This window comes from Onychostoma macrolepis, chromosome 18 (genome assembly GCF_012432095.1).
Source record: "Onychostoma macrolepis isolate SWU-2019 chromosome 18, ASM1243209v1, whole genome shotgun sequence".
NCBI classification, from domain to species: domain Eukaryota; kingdom Metazoa; phylum Chordata; class Actinopteri; order Cypriniformes; family Cyprinidae; genus Onychostoma; species Onychostoma macrolepis.
In genome coordinates, this window is record NC_081172.1 from 8,744,226 (window position 1) to 8,764,408 (window position 20,183).

The 20,183-nt window shown below is 35.9% G+C and overlaps 1 protein-coding gene across 3 annotated transcripts in view; it reads left to right on the top strand.

Annotated features, from left to right (window-relative positions):
* Positions 1-20,183, top strand: part of cdh13 (cadherin 13, H-cadherin (heart)) — a 341,165-nt gene that overhangs the window by 219,395 nt on the left and 101,587 nt on the right. For 2 of the 3 annotated variants that reach the window (XM_058751362.1, XM_058751363.1), the window contains one exon: positions 9,208-9,386. In XM_058751362.1, coding sequence (XP_058607345.1) covers positions 9,208-9,386 — 179 coding nt within the window. Of the gene's footprint in view, positions 1-6,181; positions 6,286-9,207; positions 9,387-20,183 lie in introns of those variants that run through there. The other variant, XM_058751364.1, reaches the window with a different exon arrangement.

The following is a 20,183-nucleotide window of genomic DNA, read 5'->3' on the forward strand; positions in this document are numbered from 1 at the left end:
ATTCGTCTCACTCACACACAGACACGGATCGTGTTAATAAGTGCTACCTCTTGCTCTCTTCTTTCATATCTGTAATGGAGAAGCTGGCGACAAGGACGAGATGAGAGAATGATGTGTGGCTTTATGCTGCAGCACTTTCCACTGCAGGCCTGGGATCAAACCGGACACACAGATTACATTTCTGTGTTTACTTGCCCGTGTGCATTGTGGGATTTTATGTGAGCTACCAGAGCTCTGAGGCTTAATGAAACAAAAAAGTGTGGAAGTGCAAGTTAAGGATTTGATTTTAAGACATTTTTCTTAGTTTTGAAAGTCAATTTAGGTTGTGTTGGGTCGCCGCTTGACGTCCAATGTAAAATCACTGGTGTTATTTTATAACAAAAGGTTGCATAGTGGGGCATTGTGACGCTGAATCTTGTTGAAATTAGATTGATTCTTTCATTTTAAGCCTCAATTTTACCTCCTGAACAGTTTTAGCTTCAGTCCTGAGAAACTAAGTTAGCATTTTCTAGGTTATACGTGTATCAGTCACAAAGGATGGTTCGATCTCACAATAGGATGGTAGAAGTGATTTGTGGAAATGATTATGGCTTGATGAGCACTTGTATGCATTACATACAATACCAAAACAATGAAAGTGCAGGTAGTCCATTATTAGCCTTTTACTGGCGCCCTGACGTTCACCTTTTATGTAAATCATTGATAATGTTCTCAAAAAGTGGAGGTTTTGCACACTTTTGTTTCCCTTTGGGATCTGACAAATGGTGCTTTAGAATGAATCAATTATAATTAAATGGCTGAGTGTTCTCTACTTATATGAACAGTTCATCAAAAATGATCTCGTTATTTCCTCACTGTCATGTCATTCTAAACCTGCATGCTGTTTTTTTTTTTTTTTTAACACTTTTAAAAAGATTTAAAGATTCAAAGAATCTTCAGATACTTCTTTTAAATACAATAACAAAAAGAACAATAAAAGTAGTCCATGCTTTATAAGTCTTCTGAAACCATTGGCTTTATATAAATAAACTTTTGTCGTTCGCGTATAATCTCGCCCTCCAGGGAGCTATTAGCTCAAGAAATGGAACATTGAGTCAGTGAAGTGAATTCAGAAACTTCCTTTGGTATTGGTATCTTTTTATATGAATAATTTCAAAGTACTGGTTGATCCTGTTCACTAAATGGACTGATTAGTTCAGGAATGATCCAGGTCCAATAATGTTTCTCACACAAAGCTATCGTATGGCTCCAGAAGATTTGAATATACATTATAGATTCCTTTTTTTTTTTTTTTTTTTTGGCAGAGGTATAAAAAGTGCTCAATTATCCTTAAGTGAAAGTAAACACATTGAGTGAAAGAAAAAAGTCCTCATTTTAAGTGTCTGGCCAGAAACTTAGTAAACGTAAAAACTCTGTACTTAAATATTAAAAAAATTGAAGTAACCTAGCAAAAATAAAAACAGAGAAGAGGTTCTTGTTTCATCACTTTGAATCATCTTCTCAATGCAAAGTGAAATAAATTGCATGAAATGTTTGAAATGTTAAAAGGGGGACAACAAAACAAAAACATCTATCTATTGCATAACAACAATTAAAATGCAGCACAGTGGAACACAAAAAAATACAACCCTTTAAGTGATCCTCCATCCATTAAAGCTTCATGCCATCCCATATGTATATTGGCTTAAAATGAACACAAACAAAGATTTTAGATTTTTTTTACTGATTTAAATACTGACAGAAAGGAATATATTTTTCTTTCATTCAATCCATCTCCTTGACCATGGGAATAAAGTATTAACCTAGTTACTTTTTGAGCAGTAAATATGTAACTTGCAAAAAAAAATAAATAAATAAAAAACTATGTTCTCCTTCAGCTTAGGTGCAGCATTTTATGTGAATGTGTGAATGCAAAGTTTCAAGTGTTTCTTCCTTATACAGCACTGTTTCTGCTATGGGACTACACTTTGAGGGAATGAGTAAATTGCAGAATGCCCAACAGTTTAGGGGTTTTCATAAAAATGGTGCTTACTCGCCATGGTGTAATGAAACAACGGGAAAGTCGAATAGCCGGACTATGCCTGCGGACTTCTATTAGACAGACGCTGAATTTCACTTGAGTGCCTTTAACCAAGGGAGAATAGGCAAGCTGGGTCTTTCAGGACAAGAAGGCTGCGGATTTCACCACAGCACTCCATTTCACATTGTAGTCCATTTATCTTTCTCCAGAACCGCTAGCTGTATTGAATTACCTCCCAAAATGAAGGGTAATAGCACTCTGTGCTTTTCTGTTGCTGTGTAGCAGTGATGGTCTATAAAAAGCCACACTATTTAGAATTTTGGGCCTTTTGAAGTCTCACACCATTTCGTGTGCTGCAAAGTTTCAAACGTGTCCTTCGAATAAATCTCTGTCCATTCGTGAACAAAAAAAGTAATTTGGTAGATTTCTAATAGAAGATTAGCCTCATTATTTGCACACTTTAAACTTAGCCGAAGTCCAAAGATAGCGCCGTGATCCCTTGTCCAGTAGCTTCATTGTCTGTTTTCCCTGCGGACCTCTCGCCCTTCCTCTCTCTCGCTCTCATCCTGGTATCTAGTCCGATCACTCGCTCACACACACCTGCTCCATCATTATTTCATCCTGTCTCAATCTTTCCCCCCGTTCTTTCCTATTATAAAGCCCATCACACAGTGCGCTGGCTTCCCCGGTGTGAATGAGATCCTGAAGTCATATTGATTTCCCTGGATGTCTATAATAGAGGATGTGCCACGTGTGACACCGGCCTTGTGTTAACACACTGTAGCCCTTACTTTCTTTTTAACTCTCTTTGTACAGTGCTGTATAACTGAAAACAGAGAGGTGGACTAAATATGAATTGTGCCTGCTGATGGTGTTGTTTATTTGCACATGCTGTTTGCATTGTTTTAGCACCTAAAGGAATTATGAAACTGTTAAAAATGCAATTGTTCCTGCAAAATTAGCACTGAATGTGATTTGGTGTTCTCTACTAGGATGTCAGGGATCTAGCATACTATGATGGGATGGTATTGTTACACCACTGAGATTTATGCACCTGAATCGGTGCTTTAAAAAAAAGCCAAAATGTGCTGAATAATTTAAGCACTGTTTTATGCATAACCTTAAATAATATAATGTTACTGCCTACATACTTCCCAATAGAAGTCATACTTTTAAAGGAATAGTTAACATATTTTTTTTGCCCATACACTACACAAATGAAATTTATGCAAAATAAATAAATAGGAAAAAACCTGAATATCACAAAATAATTTGTAAATTTGTAAACAAAGCAAATAATTTTATTCTTTGATTAAATGGGCAAATAAGCACATTTACATAGAAATGAAGTTTTTGTGCTGAAATAAATTGTGGTTTTCATCCGTGTTATGATATTCAGATTTGTCTACATAAATTGAATGCACAATTCGGATTGAAACTTAGCTATTAATTTAAACAATTTAAAAGACCTATTTCAGCATATTGAGTGCCTGGTTAAACTGGATTGTATGTACTTATAAGATGTATAAGATTATTTCTATAAGACACAGTTTTGTCCAACTGAAAGAACACTAGTGACATTGTTTAGCCTTTCAGAGGGAGCAAGAAAAAAAGCGAGAACAAGAAAAACGGATTGAGAAAGAAGGAAAAATGGTCTGATTTCTGTGAATCCTGGCCCGAACTGTCATTATCAGAATATAAATATGCCCTTTTAATGGCGTGACACATTTTGAGTTTATTATTATGTAAAACCTCTCCTCCGCAAAAGCTGAAGGGCCCAGCTTTTTAGCCAGCGCTTGATTTTAAGCAGCTGGGGCCATGTCGAAGTGGAAGGCACCCTGTGGAGAAGCCCACAGTTTTGGATGGTACACCACTGCCTTCGGTTCTGGAGTGGGGCTCAGTGATTGGCACCCACCATGCCCACTGAAATGCCTTGATCTTCCAAACAACACATTCTTCTGCTATATCAGAGAGCAACAGGATGAGAAGACGAGAACAGTGTGCGCAACAGATAAACACAGAAAGCCGGAATGAGAAAGGTATAAATTATGAATTGTTGTTATTATTATTATTATTATTATTATTATATACTGTTAAAAAATTCATTAAGATATAATTTTTTTCCATAACTTTTTTTCACAGATTGATGACTTGTTACAGTCGAGTAATATAGTTGATATTTTTTGTTTAAAAAAAAAATGTTTACACATACGCATATTCTATGATGAATAAAAAGTTCAAAAGAACAGCATTCTTCAAGAAAGAAATCTTTACTATCCTTTTTTAAAATCAATTTAACATGTCATTGTATCACTAAATAAAAATATGAATTCGTATATATATGTATAAAAAATATGAATACGTATATACAGTATATGTATACACACACTGTTGTTATACATACTGTTCAGGGCCGGATTATCCATACACGGGATTGGGCGAGTGCCCTGGGGCACCAGCCAATAGGGGGGCACCAAGTGATTACGATAATGACAAGACCTTTAAAATATTTTTTCATGTTTTATTTATATTATTTAGCTGGAAGCGATACAGATACATAGAAAACGAACAGTTAATGATACAATATACAGAGAGAATATCAAATATATGCAAGCATATAAAGAATTACGATTGGGTCAGGTCACAGTGTATTTGCCCCCTCCCCCCCAGTCAGAGTCGAGCATATTTGGTGGATAGGCAGCATCGACTTGGCGGTTGTGCGAAACGTAAATTTAAAAAAAAAAAGAGAGAGAAAATATCAGGACACATAGCCAGGGCTATACAGTGCGACTATCAAAAAATATTTAGGAGCACCTGTGCGACTAACCCAATCAGCATAGACTATTTGTGTTTGCGCTGAGAGGAGCTTCAAAGCTTTCTGCTTGCGTGTTTGTGCAGCGTTGAGTAATGTATCGCAGACATATGTTGATTCCTTGAATGCAATGTTAATCAGAATCCACTCACTGCTCAAAATACTTTTGTTCATTGCTGAGTTATGCAAGCTCACAAATCCTCTCGTTATAACAAACAAAGTGTAGACAGTGTAAATAAGAGATTCGTTGTGCAGTGTAGAGCGCTTCATTGATTATAATGGAGCTTTGTGAGATTGCGATGAACTGAAGTGAGTAACAGCTTTTAAAGATTATTAAAGGAGTTTGTAAATGTGATATTAAATTAATACAACAGCTCAATAAACAATAAGTTATATAAAGTGATGTACATTCTATGACTTTTAACAGTATTGCCTGATTTTGCTCTATTTAGTCAAGCAACATATAGTTTCAAACAGTCACAGCCGAGCCACTGCTCATCTCCATTCAAACACAGCGGTGTTTCATTTATGAATGAACCTGCATTTTTAAATGAATCTAGTGAGTCAGTGATTCAATTACCCACTCATAAAGACAGTCGCTTGCTTCGTTCCTGAATGAATCAGCTGTTCAAACGAATCAATTGAATGAATGATTCAGTGAAAAAATCAGTGACTTACCGCCACCTGCTGGCAGTTTCATTTTTATGTTTAAAGCGTTCTTTCAGTTATTTAAATAATTTCAATCAAACAATAGTTCTATATTCAAAATTTTATATTTAAAACATTAATCTCACAACATTGTTATGAATTTAAAACATCCATGCCACCTCTGAGCCTCTGTAAATGTCTGTAAATTTACCTACATGCCACTTTTGTGTTCTTCTGTGCCACCTTTGTAGTGGAAACTAATTTTGTTATATGATTTCTTTTGATTAGTAACTTATTCTTCTTATTCTATTTTTTTTTTATTCGAAATTTTGGAAAAATATAATTTTTTTAATTTGACAATGACATAGCCTACCTTTAATAAAATTAAGGGGAAAAAGTGGCATTACAAAAAAAAATGTTTTTTGGGGGGGGCACTTCAAATGTGGTCACCCTAGGGCACTACACTGTGTTAATCCGGGCCTGATACTGTTATACTTTTTGGTGTGTTTTTTAATAAATATATATATATATATATACCGTATTGACCCGAATATAAGACGATGTTTTTTCCTTGGAAATACATCTGAAAAAACGCGGTCGTCTTATATTCAGGGTCTAGACTTTGACATGTCAATAATACACCCACAACAATAGGTGGCGCCAAAAACGCATAAAACGAGTGTGCCATGAAATATGCAATGTAATGTGTGTTGTAAAGATCGCGAATGAAAACAAATGAAAAAGAAAAGCTTACAGCAGCATGATCGTGACTGTCATGTTAGCCTGATGGGAACAAACTTCCTCTGTAAGTGATTTTAAAACATAAGACAGTACCCAGATTTGAAGACTACAATAAGATTTCACGTCTACTGATAATAACATTTTGGTAGGCTACTATGAGATTGATAGCCTAATTGTTATATAATTCAGATGGGCTACCTGTTATTTCAATGGTATATCAAAATGTTCCAATGTCATTGTTGGTACATTTTACCAGTATTTACCATACTTTCAAAACAAAAATTAGAATTGGAAAAATATGCAATATGAAAATAATTTAATAAATGTGTTTTACAGAGAGAGAAAAAAAAAAAAAAAAAAAAAACAAGATTTGGTTTTCAAAAAGCCTTTTTCCAACAGGTACATCTGGAAAAAGGGGGTCGTATATATATATATATATATATATATATATATATATATATATATATATATGTATATGTATAATTTTTAATTTTTAAAAAAAATTTTTTTTACAATATAAATATAAAAAAATCTTTTTGTTATTTATAATTTTTATGTTTATATAGCGCAAGTCCATGCAGCACATCTCCTACTTGCCTGTTCATACTATGGTTTATTTCAGTATGCCAGTGAATGTTTTCAGCCTTAGTTAATGCAGAGTTAGACACTGAGCCTGATATCAAATTAACCGCTCAAGTCAGGCATTTTATGAGACATTATTCATTTCAATGTTCCGCCTCTTGTTCAGTGTGACAAGATGGTGGAATTAAAAGGGAGAAAGAAAGAGCCAGAAAGAAAAAGTCCTCACTCTGACTGATCCCATAGCCCCAATTAGATGAACAGAGTTGATAATATAGTAATGGAGACCCGCAGATTCAAGTCTAGCCATTTCAGGTCCTCCCATTAAACCTTCCAATGTAGTTAACATTGATTCCGGCTTGGCGCTGGGGAGAGTATGGACTTCATAAGGGAAGACAATAGCTCCTGAATTGGGCTCAGCTTTGACATAATTGCCTCATAATTGCGTAGCAGTGATTTGCATTCACTTTCTGGCCCTTCCCATCAGCCAATTAGATCTGCTTGTTGATTTATGTGTGTGCTGATGGGAGCTGATGGCTTTTGTCATGGTTCATATTGATGAGCACTAAATACCTCATAGCTTTTTGATCTTTATGAGGGTGCAGGAGGAGAACAGGTTAATAGAACTACAGGAACCGGATTGAATGTTGATTCAGAATCAAGGGGTCTTGTGGTGATTAGTTTGATTGTGCTATTCTTTCACAAATGTTTGTTCAGTTGTAAAAATTTCTTGATTATGAATGTATTCTATGCATAAACAAAATGTTTAGACTGGACTAGTTTTCACTGACAAGGAAATCAATTTCAACTTAAATGTCTCAGAAAAGGAATAGTAGGCTACTAAAGATGTTTTCTTTGGCTGAGACATTCATTTTGACATGATTTACAGTCATTGATTTAACTGAGCTCTAATGAAAAGACTTAAAAGAAGCTCTTTATCGTTTTGAGGCAAATGCATTTTTTTTTTTCTGGTGTTTAGACGTTTCTGAAAGACAATTTATCTGTCTGTCTATCTATCTATCTATTGGGATAAATTGGGAGGCAATTTTGGTAATTATAAATAAATAATCAGATCCAAATTGTATATGCATGCACTGGCCCACTCTTAAAATTGTGTCTTTGCACACTCTTTTCTTCTCTAGAGCTATTTTACGTCATTCATTTATTGTACAGGTTCATTTCTTTCTTTCTAATTTCTAATATATATATTTGCCATTTGATTACCTTTTTTAGTTTGTAAAAACAAATGACAAGAGTAAAACCACACGATAAATAGCAAGGTTTTCAAACTTAATTTCAGTGCTAGGTTGCTCTTCATAAAGCGCAGTATAAGTGCTCTTGTCTGGGTGCTTGTCTTTCCGTATGCTCATGAGAGAATGAAAAAGGTTGCATGTGTCTGTGTGTGCAGTCATGCTGTGCACACACTCGTATGTGTGTCAATGTGTGTTTCTGCGAACACGGAGGTCGTATAACTTCGTGTAACTGAACAGTGAAGTGGAACCGCTCGCTCTGACTAGCGGTGTCGCGAGAGAGCCCCGCTATGCGCTTCAGCATGTGTAATTAATCATTAGAGGTGTACTGCTTAACCACCATCTCTCTCCCTGTGCAGATACTCACTTCTCCCTTAATTACTTATAATTGCCTTTTACTCATTTACTCTAAGATGCTAATATTCCTATTTGAGGGTGTCTGCACATTTCCCCCCCACTTTTCTTTTTATTTCTCTTTTTGGTGCCTGCTGGATATATGCCATACAGTGCAAGAGCTCTCGTAAAGGCTGATCGGAGGTTAACGTCACTGATAGAGGCCATTAACTTCAGGAGATAGATATGACTTAGCCTCGTGTCACTGTCTGGTCACTGTGACTTTGAGAGGCTCCGACTCCATTTGCGGCCCACTTTTGCAGCTGAGCACATTCAGATGAGACGGAGGGAAAATGAAATAGATGAACGGCGTCGCTTGAACTGTGATATCGCCCTCTCTCCGGATACCGTCGAGTCGTTGTTCATTCCGGAGGCCACGTCTGAGAGAGCAGGCGGACTGATATGTCAAGGATTGACTAGGATTACAGTTCATCTGCCAAGAACGGCATCCTTATTTTAGATGCAGTACAATATAAAACTCGGATGCACTGGAAGAATCGTAACACGGCTTCTTAGAAGTAGACTTTTGCTCTTTTGTATTTTCTGCCCTGAAGCCTCATTCAAAGCGCGTCGTCTTCTGTTGCTCGGCTCGCCAAGTTCGATCGATTACAGTTCTGTTCGACTGTGCGGTTTAATGAAAAATGGCAATACAAGTGGTCTCGGTGTACAGATAAAACCTTAAGGATACAGTTGGCACCAAACCGAGTAGCATCCTGCCCATTTGTCTCCATTATAACTCTTTGTTTTTCAACTGTTTTTGGCAGGCACTACAGTGATGACCATGACGGCTTACGACGCAGACGATCCCAACACGGACAATGCTGTACTGCGCTACATCATCGTGAGACAGCTGCCCGATAAACCTTCACCCAACATGTTCTACATCGACCCGGAGAGAGGCGACATTGTCACTGTGATAGCACCCCACCAGCTTGATAGAGAGGTACGTGCTTTCTTTGAGTGCCTCTTTTTTATCGCTGGATGGATGTAAGTTACATGAAGTAATAGCAGACTGGCAAAGAGTATGCTGTTTGTTATATAGTATGATGTTTTTAATCACTGGTGTACTGCTAATTTCTGGGCGCCGCCCACAGCTGGTGATGTCATGGACAAACTTCGTATCGGTTGAAATAAGGCAGTTTATCCCTCTCTTAAATTCCTTTATTTTCTGTAACTCTGTTTTAATCAGTGGAGGTTAATGCATTGGTTATCATACGATTTCTACATTTAAAATCAAATTATTTTTAATATTTCAAGTAGGGCTGTAGCTATTGAATATTTTAGTAATCGAGTATTCTACCGAAAATTCTATCGATTAAATCGAGTAATCGGATAAGAATAACTTTTTCTTTATTAAAGAGCAATACTAAATATACAAGAGAAAATAAGACCGGTCTCTTAAAATGAACAAGTAATATGTTTCCTTTTTAGAAAAATTTACATTTTTATTGCTGAAATTGCATATATTAATAAAACTAAACCCATTTATTGCATTTAATTGCCATATTACATTCAAAATACAAATATATAAAAATATAAAAATCAATTTCAAATTATTTTAAAAAAGGTAAACATAGTACAACCTAAAACTAAGACATAAATCTAAAGAATAGTAATAAAATAATAATAATAAAACCTAAACATTGTGCAACTTAACTTTCAAGTTCCAGCCTAACTACAGCTCAGGCGTGACATAAGCCTTTACTGTCTTCTTAGAAAACTTTGTGGCTTTTGTAAGAGGCAAAAATTAGTGGGCAGGAAGCTAACGTGGAACAAAAACAACAGTCCATACACACAACATTTATTAACACATTTTTCAGCAACATGAATTTAAAGTTATTTGGAGAATAAACCCTCTTAAATGTCTCTCTGCATACTGGTGTGTGTGTAATCCTTTAAAGGTGCATGTGGTTGCAAACACAGTGCACTCTATGCAGTTACAGGGATGCACCGAAATAAAAATTCTGGGATGAAGTGGATGAAACAAACACTTTTTACACGCAACATATTTTAGGTGTTATTATAATTATAGCTATGATTAAAGAAAATGACAATTATAAAGTTATGTTTTATTTTCTCTCATCTAATATTTTATTGTTATTTATTCTTAAAATAGCCTTATGAAATGTTTTATTTTTCCTCAGAAATTCTGTTCTGTGTATCTGGTTATCAAATGAAGGCATAAAACATTAATTTTATTTATCTTTAAATTATTGAAAATTCAACTTTTTAGCAAACAAAGGGGATTTACTATTGAAATTAAAACATGGAAGAAATGTTGTGTGATCATTCCTTAAAAAATAAAGTTTTCATAATTTTAGTAGTAGTAGTATGTACAGTACATTGAACAATAGTAATACATTTCTGCTGCAATATCTTCAAATTAAACCGGACTTTTATTTTGACGGGTTGCCATGAATTCCTTTACATTTCTATGTGAATATGATATGACGCTAGTTTTACTCAAATGAAACGGTGAAACACTCATGAAGTGACTCTCAGAGCAGTTCTGGAGATGTTTGTGTATTTATGTCCTCATTGAGATAACAGACTCTGAAATCACCGCGAGCGTCACGTCACGCGTGCTTCAGTGTGTGTGTGGTAAAGGAAAACGCACGTCTCTGCCATTCATTCATACAGAGATACATTTTCGGCAGCCGAAAATTCAGTGCATCCCTAGTAAATAGACTAAAACGATTCTTCTGAAGCACAAGAATTTGCCTCGATGATTTTTTTGTATTCGAGTTACTCGAATTACTCGAGGAATCGTTTCAGCCCTAATTTGAACAGTGTACTGTATTAATGTATTGTATTAATAATGAAGAATAGCATATGATAAAATTATGTTTATAAAATAAAGTAAATAAAAAAGTTAAAATATATGTAATACACTACTATTCAAAATGTAAACAAAAATTGATCAGTGACAGTTACAAAAGATTTATATTTCAAATAAATGCTCTTCTTTTGAACATTCTCTTCATCAGAGAATCCTGAAAATTAATATATCTCTCTTACTGATACATACTAAGCAGCACAACTATTTTCAATATTGATGATAAGATTTTTTATTTATTTATTTTTTTCAGCACCAAATCAGTATATTACAGTAATTTCTGAAGGATGATCTGGCTAAATATTAAGCTTTACCATCAAAAAATAAATAGACTTTAAATATATAATAAAAGAAAACAGTTATTTGAAATTTTAATATCAGCTAAATCAACTAAAATTGGTAAGTATAGAAGATTTCTTAAATAAATAAATAAACAAATAGAATTCACATTATTCTGAATGGTAGTGTAAATATAGTCTATAAAAATAAAATAATATTGACAATTAATCGTTTAAAATTGTTCGAATAGTATAAAAATTGTGAGTTTGTGATACCTAATGCACTAACTAATGGAATCTTACTGCAAAATCTTTTCCTTCTCTCTTTGTATTTCCTGTTCTGTTCTGAAATACTTTCTATTCATTTTTTAAGATTTCTAGCATTTAGAAGTGTATATTTGATAGGCTACAGCAAGTTTACAGCATGTTAGTGATGTTAGCGCTGGATTTAAACCAAATATTTGTAGCTTAAACATACTAGAGAGGAAAGCTATTCCACCATTCTGAAATATCTTGACACTACTGCTTCAGTGTCAATCAGCCCAGGTCTTATTTAGTGTCTGCAAATCAATTTTCCATATAATATGAATGGCGAATTTACAAAATGTACCGCAGATATTTCAAAATTACCCATTTCAAAGACTGTCAGATCTTGTAACTCAGCTGGCTGTTTTCTTAAAGCTTTGCGAGTCGAACCTCTAACAGGAGGACCGACAGAACGGAGGCTTTCTGTTCAAACCGAGCTCTGCAAACAAGCAAGCAAACCTGAGGGGGCAAGTCTACGGGGACAAACAATAACTGTGGTGTGTTTTAATGTTTAACTATCCTCAAGACACCTTTAGAGCAAATATATTAGAGCAGATTCCTCGGCATATTAAAGCAGGGGTTTTAACGTTGTTAAGAGACGGGAGGTTGGATGAATGCAGGGAAGATGCTACGGTATCTTGAGGACAGGGGGTGTTAGCGATGCATGCTAATGAGCAACTGGAGGCAGCGCTTCCCAGTTCCTAAGCAGAGCGAGACAACAGCATGATTGCTTTTTCTGCGGGGTGACGAATGAAGGAACATCAATTCGGCCCGCTGCTGGAAGAGGAATATTAGCTGTTGTCAGACACTTAGAGCATGCTTTAATTGAGGTTATACACACTTATCCACCAACATCAGCTGTGTCCGACAAGGCCAGTAGAAAACCCCTCAGCTGGAACAGAGCAAAGCCATCATTAAATGCATGTTTGTATGCGTTCCAGAGCACGTTTGATGGTTGGGTTGATGTTGTAATTGAAATGTTACATGAAAGGTGTCTGAATGTAGCCGTTTATTCTGATTTCTTCATAGTGAAACGCTGGATGTTGACAAACTGCTCTAACTTTCACTGTCACCGCTGCGACTCACTGACACCATGTTTCCTCTGCACGATTCCCACGAGTCTGTGCTTCGTCGCAGTTGATCTCATATGTGTGACAGATGTTTTACACAATGAGCTCCAGGGGATTTCAGGTGTGTTAAGGAGACAGGTGTGCGCTGTTTCTTAGCCAGAAATTTACTTTTTAGCTCTTGGTATTTTTAAAGTTCACAAACACTTTTGTTTTTAACTGTGCCCACAACGGTGCCGAGAATCGGTCTGTGAAATCTATTGTGTTTGACTGGCTAAAAACTGGCCTGTATCAGGAATTAGATAAATATGAAGTGCTTGTTTATTTTTATTTTTTTTTACTTACATATTTACTTGCTTACTGTTTATTGTAATTTATTTTAAAGTAGCCTGTTTTGTTTTCTAGTTCTCCAGTTATGTTCTGAATGTGATCACAGGCGGCTTATCTTTTTTTTTCTTTTAAAACTCTCTCTTGAATGCATGCAAATATCAAAAGAATTACTGATCTATTAGGGCAATATTTAATTTAATTTTATCTTATTTTATTTATACACACACAGTTGAGGTCAAAAGTTTACATTCAGAATCTGCAAAATGTTAATTATTTGACCAAAATAAGATGGATCGTACAAAATGCATGTTATTGTTTATTTAGTACTGACCTCAATAAGATTTTTTCACATAAAAGATGTTTACATATAGTCCACAGGAGAAAATAATAGTTGAATTTATAAAAATGACCCTGTTCAAAAGTTTACACCCCCTTGATTCTTAATACTGTTGTTACCTGAATGATCCACAGCTGTATTTTTTGTTTAGTGATAGTTGTTCATGAGTCCCTTGTTTGTCTTGAACAGTTAAACTGTTCACACAAATTCTTTGGTTTTCCAGCATTTTTGTGTATATGAACCCTTTCCAACAATGACTGTATGATTTTGAGATCCATCTTTTCACACTGAGGACAACTGAGGGACTCATATACAACTATTACAGAAGGTTCAAACACTCACTGATGCTCCAGAAGGAAAAACCATGCATTAAGAGCCGGGGGTGAAAACTTTTGAACAGATTGGAGATGTATACATTTTTCTTATTTTTCCTAAATATTATTATTATTATTATTATTATTATTATTTTTTTTTTTAGCACTGCCCTTCAGAGGCTACAGAAGATAGTTACATGTTTCCCAGAAGACAAAATAAGTTACATTTTTTAATTTAAATTTACTTTTCATATATTCCGTTCTGTTTTGAATGTGAGATCTGATCAGGTGCTTTCCAGAATATATGGTACACTTCTAAATCTTCCTTCATTTGTATGTAAATAAAAAAAAAAAGAGCTCTTTGAAATTGCTCAACATGTCAGTTTTATTCCTATCAAAGTCATTTGAATGCACATCACATTGTAATTAAGACGTCAGAGTTTATGTAGAAACTTCCCAGAAAGACTTGTGAAGGCAGCACACATATGATGTTCCACAAGAATCGGACAGGTTAATCTAATTAATTGAATGCATACTCACTATTTCAGCAAATAACGGCAGAATGGCTAGCTCAGCTAATGGCTTGTTGACAGCTTGCCAAACTGTCTTGAACAGCGTTTTCTCAGTGCAGACATCTCGTGACAGGTCAAGGGTGCCTTTTCTTTCTGGTATCTCTCAGAAGAGCATGCGTGACTAATAATGTCCGTATGTCGGTGTTGTAAGCTTCTGGTACAGTACCTGATGTGCTACATCAGATCAGATTAATCAGGTAGAACTCACTTGTCAGAAATGGGAACATCACAACTTGGTTAAATTACATTTTGTAATCTTATGTCATAGTAACTCTCAACTACGTGAAACGTAATTCATAATTAACTGGAAAACCAAAAGCTCTTATATAAGCCCAGATCCAGTCCTCAAACCATCGTCTGTTCATGTGCAGCAGGCAGCAGATGCCCTTTCCAAAAGATATGGAGGATGATCACATGCACCTGTCACGAATTGATCTTTTCCTCTGATCTGATTGGTTCAGAAGCTTGCAGCACTGATCCTACACACATTGCCTGTTGGCGAGGAATACCCAGTAATGTAAATGATCACACAGTGTTTCAGTTATACAACCTTCTGAACATTAACTGGGCTCTGTGTAGATGTGCGCATTTGGTTGTGTATGAGTACTTACTTTTGAATGTACTTAAGTGTTGAAATTAGAAGTACTAGTCTATGGGAAGTATCCATCTTTTATTTCAATTTATTTTATTTTATTTTTTCACGATGCAGAGTGCTTTAGGATTAAGTGTTTTTAATTTTATTTTATTTTTATTAGTTAAAGTATTTTTTACTTAACATTATTATACATTACTACATTATTTATAAGTATATATTATTTATATACGTAGTACATTTTTTTGTTTGTTTAAAGATGACTAAAATCATTGTTATTTCATTATGATGCTGAACAAATGATATTCATTTGCCAAATCAATGCTTTTCTTGTTTTTTTTATTATTATTATTTGTTGGTGTATTTTTATTCAATTATTTGTTATTATTATTATTAAATGGTATTTTAGTTTCGTTTCGTCAATTACTGGTGTTTCGATAGTACCCTGAACAAATGACATTCATTTGCCAAATCAACACATTTCTCACATATCATAAAAGTTGGCTTGCACATCATAAAATTCTGGACTTCTGTTTGAAGTTTAGTTTTGAGTTTTATTTAGACTGGCTGACAGATTGCAGGCTCACTTTGGGGGGCGGCCACTGTAGGACCTTCTCAAACTAACTTCTGTGGTCAGTCTGCTGTCGTGGGCTACCCACAGTGCATCTGCTCCGGGTCCTGGCAATCACAGTCCTGCCACTAAATCTGACAGCCGATTGACAGGCGGAGTAGCCCCACCTTTGTTTCATAAGCCCAAATGACACTGTAGCAAAATAGACATCTTAAAATCGATACGCAGTGACAGGATTCTGGCAGTACTCTTACGAAGTATGTCTAATCATTACAGTCCTGCTTCTGATGGCCAGTCTGTGGTCAGATAAGAGTTCCGTTCTGAATCCTAGTGAGCTGTCTTGCTGTCAGCTTGCCTGCATAGACAGAGTTTGACATCAGCATGCTATTAAACTAATGATGCCGGTAAGAATAAAAATACATATCACATACAAAAACTGAATACAAGAGTACATTTATACAGTCAATATGTTTTGGTATTGAACAAATATTATACTATTATATGAAATATAATATAATCTTTGAACAAAGCCCTATAATTATATTTATCAACATTTAGCTTGAATCATATAGAAGAAGACTGTTTCCATCACAGAATAAAAAATAAAAAAGGAAATTGCACCTTTTTTTTTTTTTTTTTTACTTCTCAAAATTCTGACTTTTGAAATTTTGCAACAAAATCAGAATTTGAGATATAAACTTACAATTCAGATGGAAAAAAGTCAGGTTGCGTAATATTAATTCAGAATTCTGTTGTTGTTTTTTTTCTCACAATTTTTAAAATCAGAATTCTGATTTTTTTAAACCTTTTTTTTCCCTCAAAATATCTGTAGATACTTATCTATCACCTATCTAAATGCTGTCTACATAGATAGGTAGCTCAGGTTTTGGAGAAGAGCTAAAGAAAAAACGTGTGTCTTTGAAAAGGAACAAGATATTAGGACTCTCAACGGCACATTGAACAGAAATTGTGTGAATATTGTTTCAAGCTCTTACAAGCATTTTAATGTCATATAATCTATTTATACATGATCAAAGTGTGAATTTTAAAGCTTGTTGGGTTTGTAATAATATAAAAATGTAGTGCAATTTAAGGCCCATTTTACAAGCCTCATCAAATGAAAATAAACGGCGTATAAACACATTGGCACGCATTTCTTCTGCATGCACATGCACAGACACACAATGGACATCCAATTACTGTGAGGTCGTGGTGTAGTGATTTCCCTTACTGCCGCCGCGTTCACCCAGGACCCAAACGGTCGTTCAAATTACAGCTTCAGCCTCCCCTCTGCGCTCGCTTGCAAAATAGGCTTTTCAGACATGCTTTTCGGACCTCTTTTTAATCTGATCTCTCCCGCATAATTGAATGTCAGTCGCCATATGAAGATTCTTTCCCGCGCTCAATTAATGAATCATTGTGTTTGGCAGGACGGCTAGACAAAACAGACAGCAAAATATTTACTCCTGTAGGTGGTTCCCGAGTTATTATGTTGTGTCATCTAAATGCAAATATTACAGTGAATGCAAGAGGGGTGCGGGCGGCGATTGAAAACACTGCATTATTGCTTGATTTGATGTGCACTTCTCTGCATAAAAGATATAAACTGTCATTTATTCAGTCATTATTATGTAAAGATTGAGTTTAGTTGGCTAGGAAATAGACTTGTGAGTGAGTTTATGCAGAACGCAGAGTGCTCTTGGATTGCCCCAGGACTGCTTTTAAATATGTTCTATACTTTTATTCTGCAAATTTCTGCTCTGTCTTTTATTCATCATTTTTAATTCCTTTTACCTGAGGCTTTATTAATGATATCCAAAAGTATTCTTCAATAAATTTGCAAATTAAAAAGCTGATTATTTTTCAGTAGTTTTGAGTTTTGGTATAAAAAGATTTTCACTTTCTATGCCATTCAGACCCTTTTATATATTTTGCCCCAATACTGGAGGCTCTGTCAGAATAATCTGTCATTTCCATTGCGACATATTGCCATTAGACACATGATACCAGTCACCAAACATCAGTGCTGGGCCTTTGACGTTATACTCGTGAAAACTTTCAATGGTTTGAAATAAAAAAAAACTTCTCAATGATTGTTTCTTTCACGTATGCAGCTTTTCACAAGACTTTTATTGATGGACAGGAGTCGTGTGGATTATTTGTAGATTATTTTGATGTTTTCAGCTGTTTGGACTCTCATTCGGACGGTACCCATTCACTGCAGAAGATCCACTGTTAAGCAATGATGTACCTAATGATAAATTTACTCAAACCTAGGCTGTTCCTTGTATTTTCATTTTTGAGTGAACTATTCCTTTAAAGACATTTTGCTGTTGCACAATAAACTATTTTGGTATTGTTGGATCATCATAATATTCAGTGTAAAACTGGAGTCCTGAAGCAAACGTCTAGTTTGTCTGCACACTGCAAAACTCTTATGAGATTCACCCTGACCTGCCCCAGTGCAGCAGTGAGCAAACAAAGCACTCTCGCAAGGGTTTCCACAGCACAAGAGTTAACATCTAGACATTTACCTGGTTTAACCAGGAGAGCTACTTGACAGCAAGCCAGAAAGTTCAGCTGTGGTTCTAAAGTGCATAAAGCAGGTGGAGTCCATCTTGAGTGATTAAAAATGGCACCCTCTCCCTCTCTCCTCACACTCCCTCTCTCCCCTTTCTCCTCTATCACGCCTCTGTCTACTTGCATTAGTGCGGAAATGAGATTCCACTAATTAATTAGATCTCTGAGTGCTAAAGATGAAGATTACATCCCAATGAAGGTTAGGAGTGTCAATCACTTTTTTTTTCACTAGCTGTGGATTCCTGAAGATAAATTGAGCCCCATGGGAATTATGGGCAGAAAAAAAGGTCAGGCTGTTAATCCTTCTCCGTTATTAATTGAGCCTCGCTGATCTACTCAGTCAATAAAGGTGCGAAACATCAGAAATAGAAGGAAAACATATGATGGGTACTGTCAAAATTGGTGGAGAGAGACGTCAAATAGAGAAGCTGGAGATGAACATCTGAAGAAGAATGCAGTACACACAATAGTTCACCCAAAAACATCATTTACTCACCCTCATAGGCGACATTAGCCTCTTTTACCTCTTTTAACCTCTTTTAACTGCTTTTATAATATCTTTTAATATCAATTTATATATACCATAAGGTCAACATTGGACCCCATTGACCATCATTGTATGGACAAAAGCAGTTGAAATATTCTTCAATATATCTTCTTCTAGAAGCCAGTCAGTCATTATATCTGGAATGACATGAAGGTGAGTAAATAATAACAGGATTCTCATTTTGGGCTAAATTAGAAAGACATTTCTAGTGACCTTCCTGTGAGTTTTCCTAACATGACCTTTCTAAAACACACTGATATTGATTCTTATTGTGCATGTTGTCTATGATTCACCTTTATGAACTGAGTAAACAAGTTTAGTACACCCCAAACGTCCATTAGCACAAACTTTAGAGGAACAAAACAAAATAGAAAATATAAATAACAGTGGTAGTTTTGCCTGCTGAAGAGTCCCTTCCCTGAAGAGTTACTGGCACAGAAGTAGAGATGAAGTACCAATTTGCTCTCATGTTTTGCTCTGGAATCAGCTCTAAAATCACATCTTGTGTCATAAAGGTGAAAAAGAGTTTCTTAGCCCCACTCTGAGCTCTGACAAATTCCTCACGTTCTCACAGCTAGGACTGAGTGGAGGCGTCCCTTACAAATGCACTGACTTTGCACTTTTGAACTTTCCAAGTCTTGGCAGTAACACTCTAAGTGTAAAATATGCATCTTTTATTTTACTGGCAAAGAGTTGGGAGCCATCTAAGCACGATCTGTCCCCAGAATGGCATAATATAATAGGCAATTGTTGGCGTTTATAAGGAACGAGCAGGTAGGAGAAGTCTTGAGGAGTTCCAAATGTCTCCAATTACCGCAACTCTTACGTTCTGGAAGGAAATGAAGAGTGGGTATTATAAATATCTCCGACTGGCTTGTAAAAGTGTATTGGTGTTTTATTGGGTGCTGTAAAGCTGGGCCACGCCTGAACAGAAGCGGATAAAACTAAGTACTGAAATAGGCCATATTGTGTGAGTGCAGAAAGAGAAAAGTAAAGTCTGGTAGACTTCTGATTCCAGCTCTGCTCCAGTTCAGAAAACTATATAGATGGCTGCACTTTCATCAAACTGTGGAAATAGAGTATCACGGACCAAGGTCAGACTTTAATTCCTGGACATGCCTATCGGCTTGACCGCTCTTCCTGCTAATCTCATCGAAAGAAACCCTCACCTTCCAGCCCACGCCCTGATCTCCAGGGTGGGATGCAGACATTCAGATGCATGCGTCTCAGATGGTTGTGTGGGTTGAGATAAGAACAGAGCCGGTTGTGTGTGCAGACAGGAGGATGGAGGGGTAATGAAGTGAGTGATGAGTTTCTCCTCTTTCTGACTGAGCTTCGGGTCAGAGATCACCCGGTGTCCATAGAGAGTGAGAGAGTGAGTTACAGCAGATGAGAAAGAGGTATCATTCT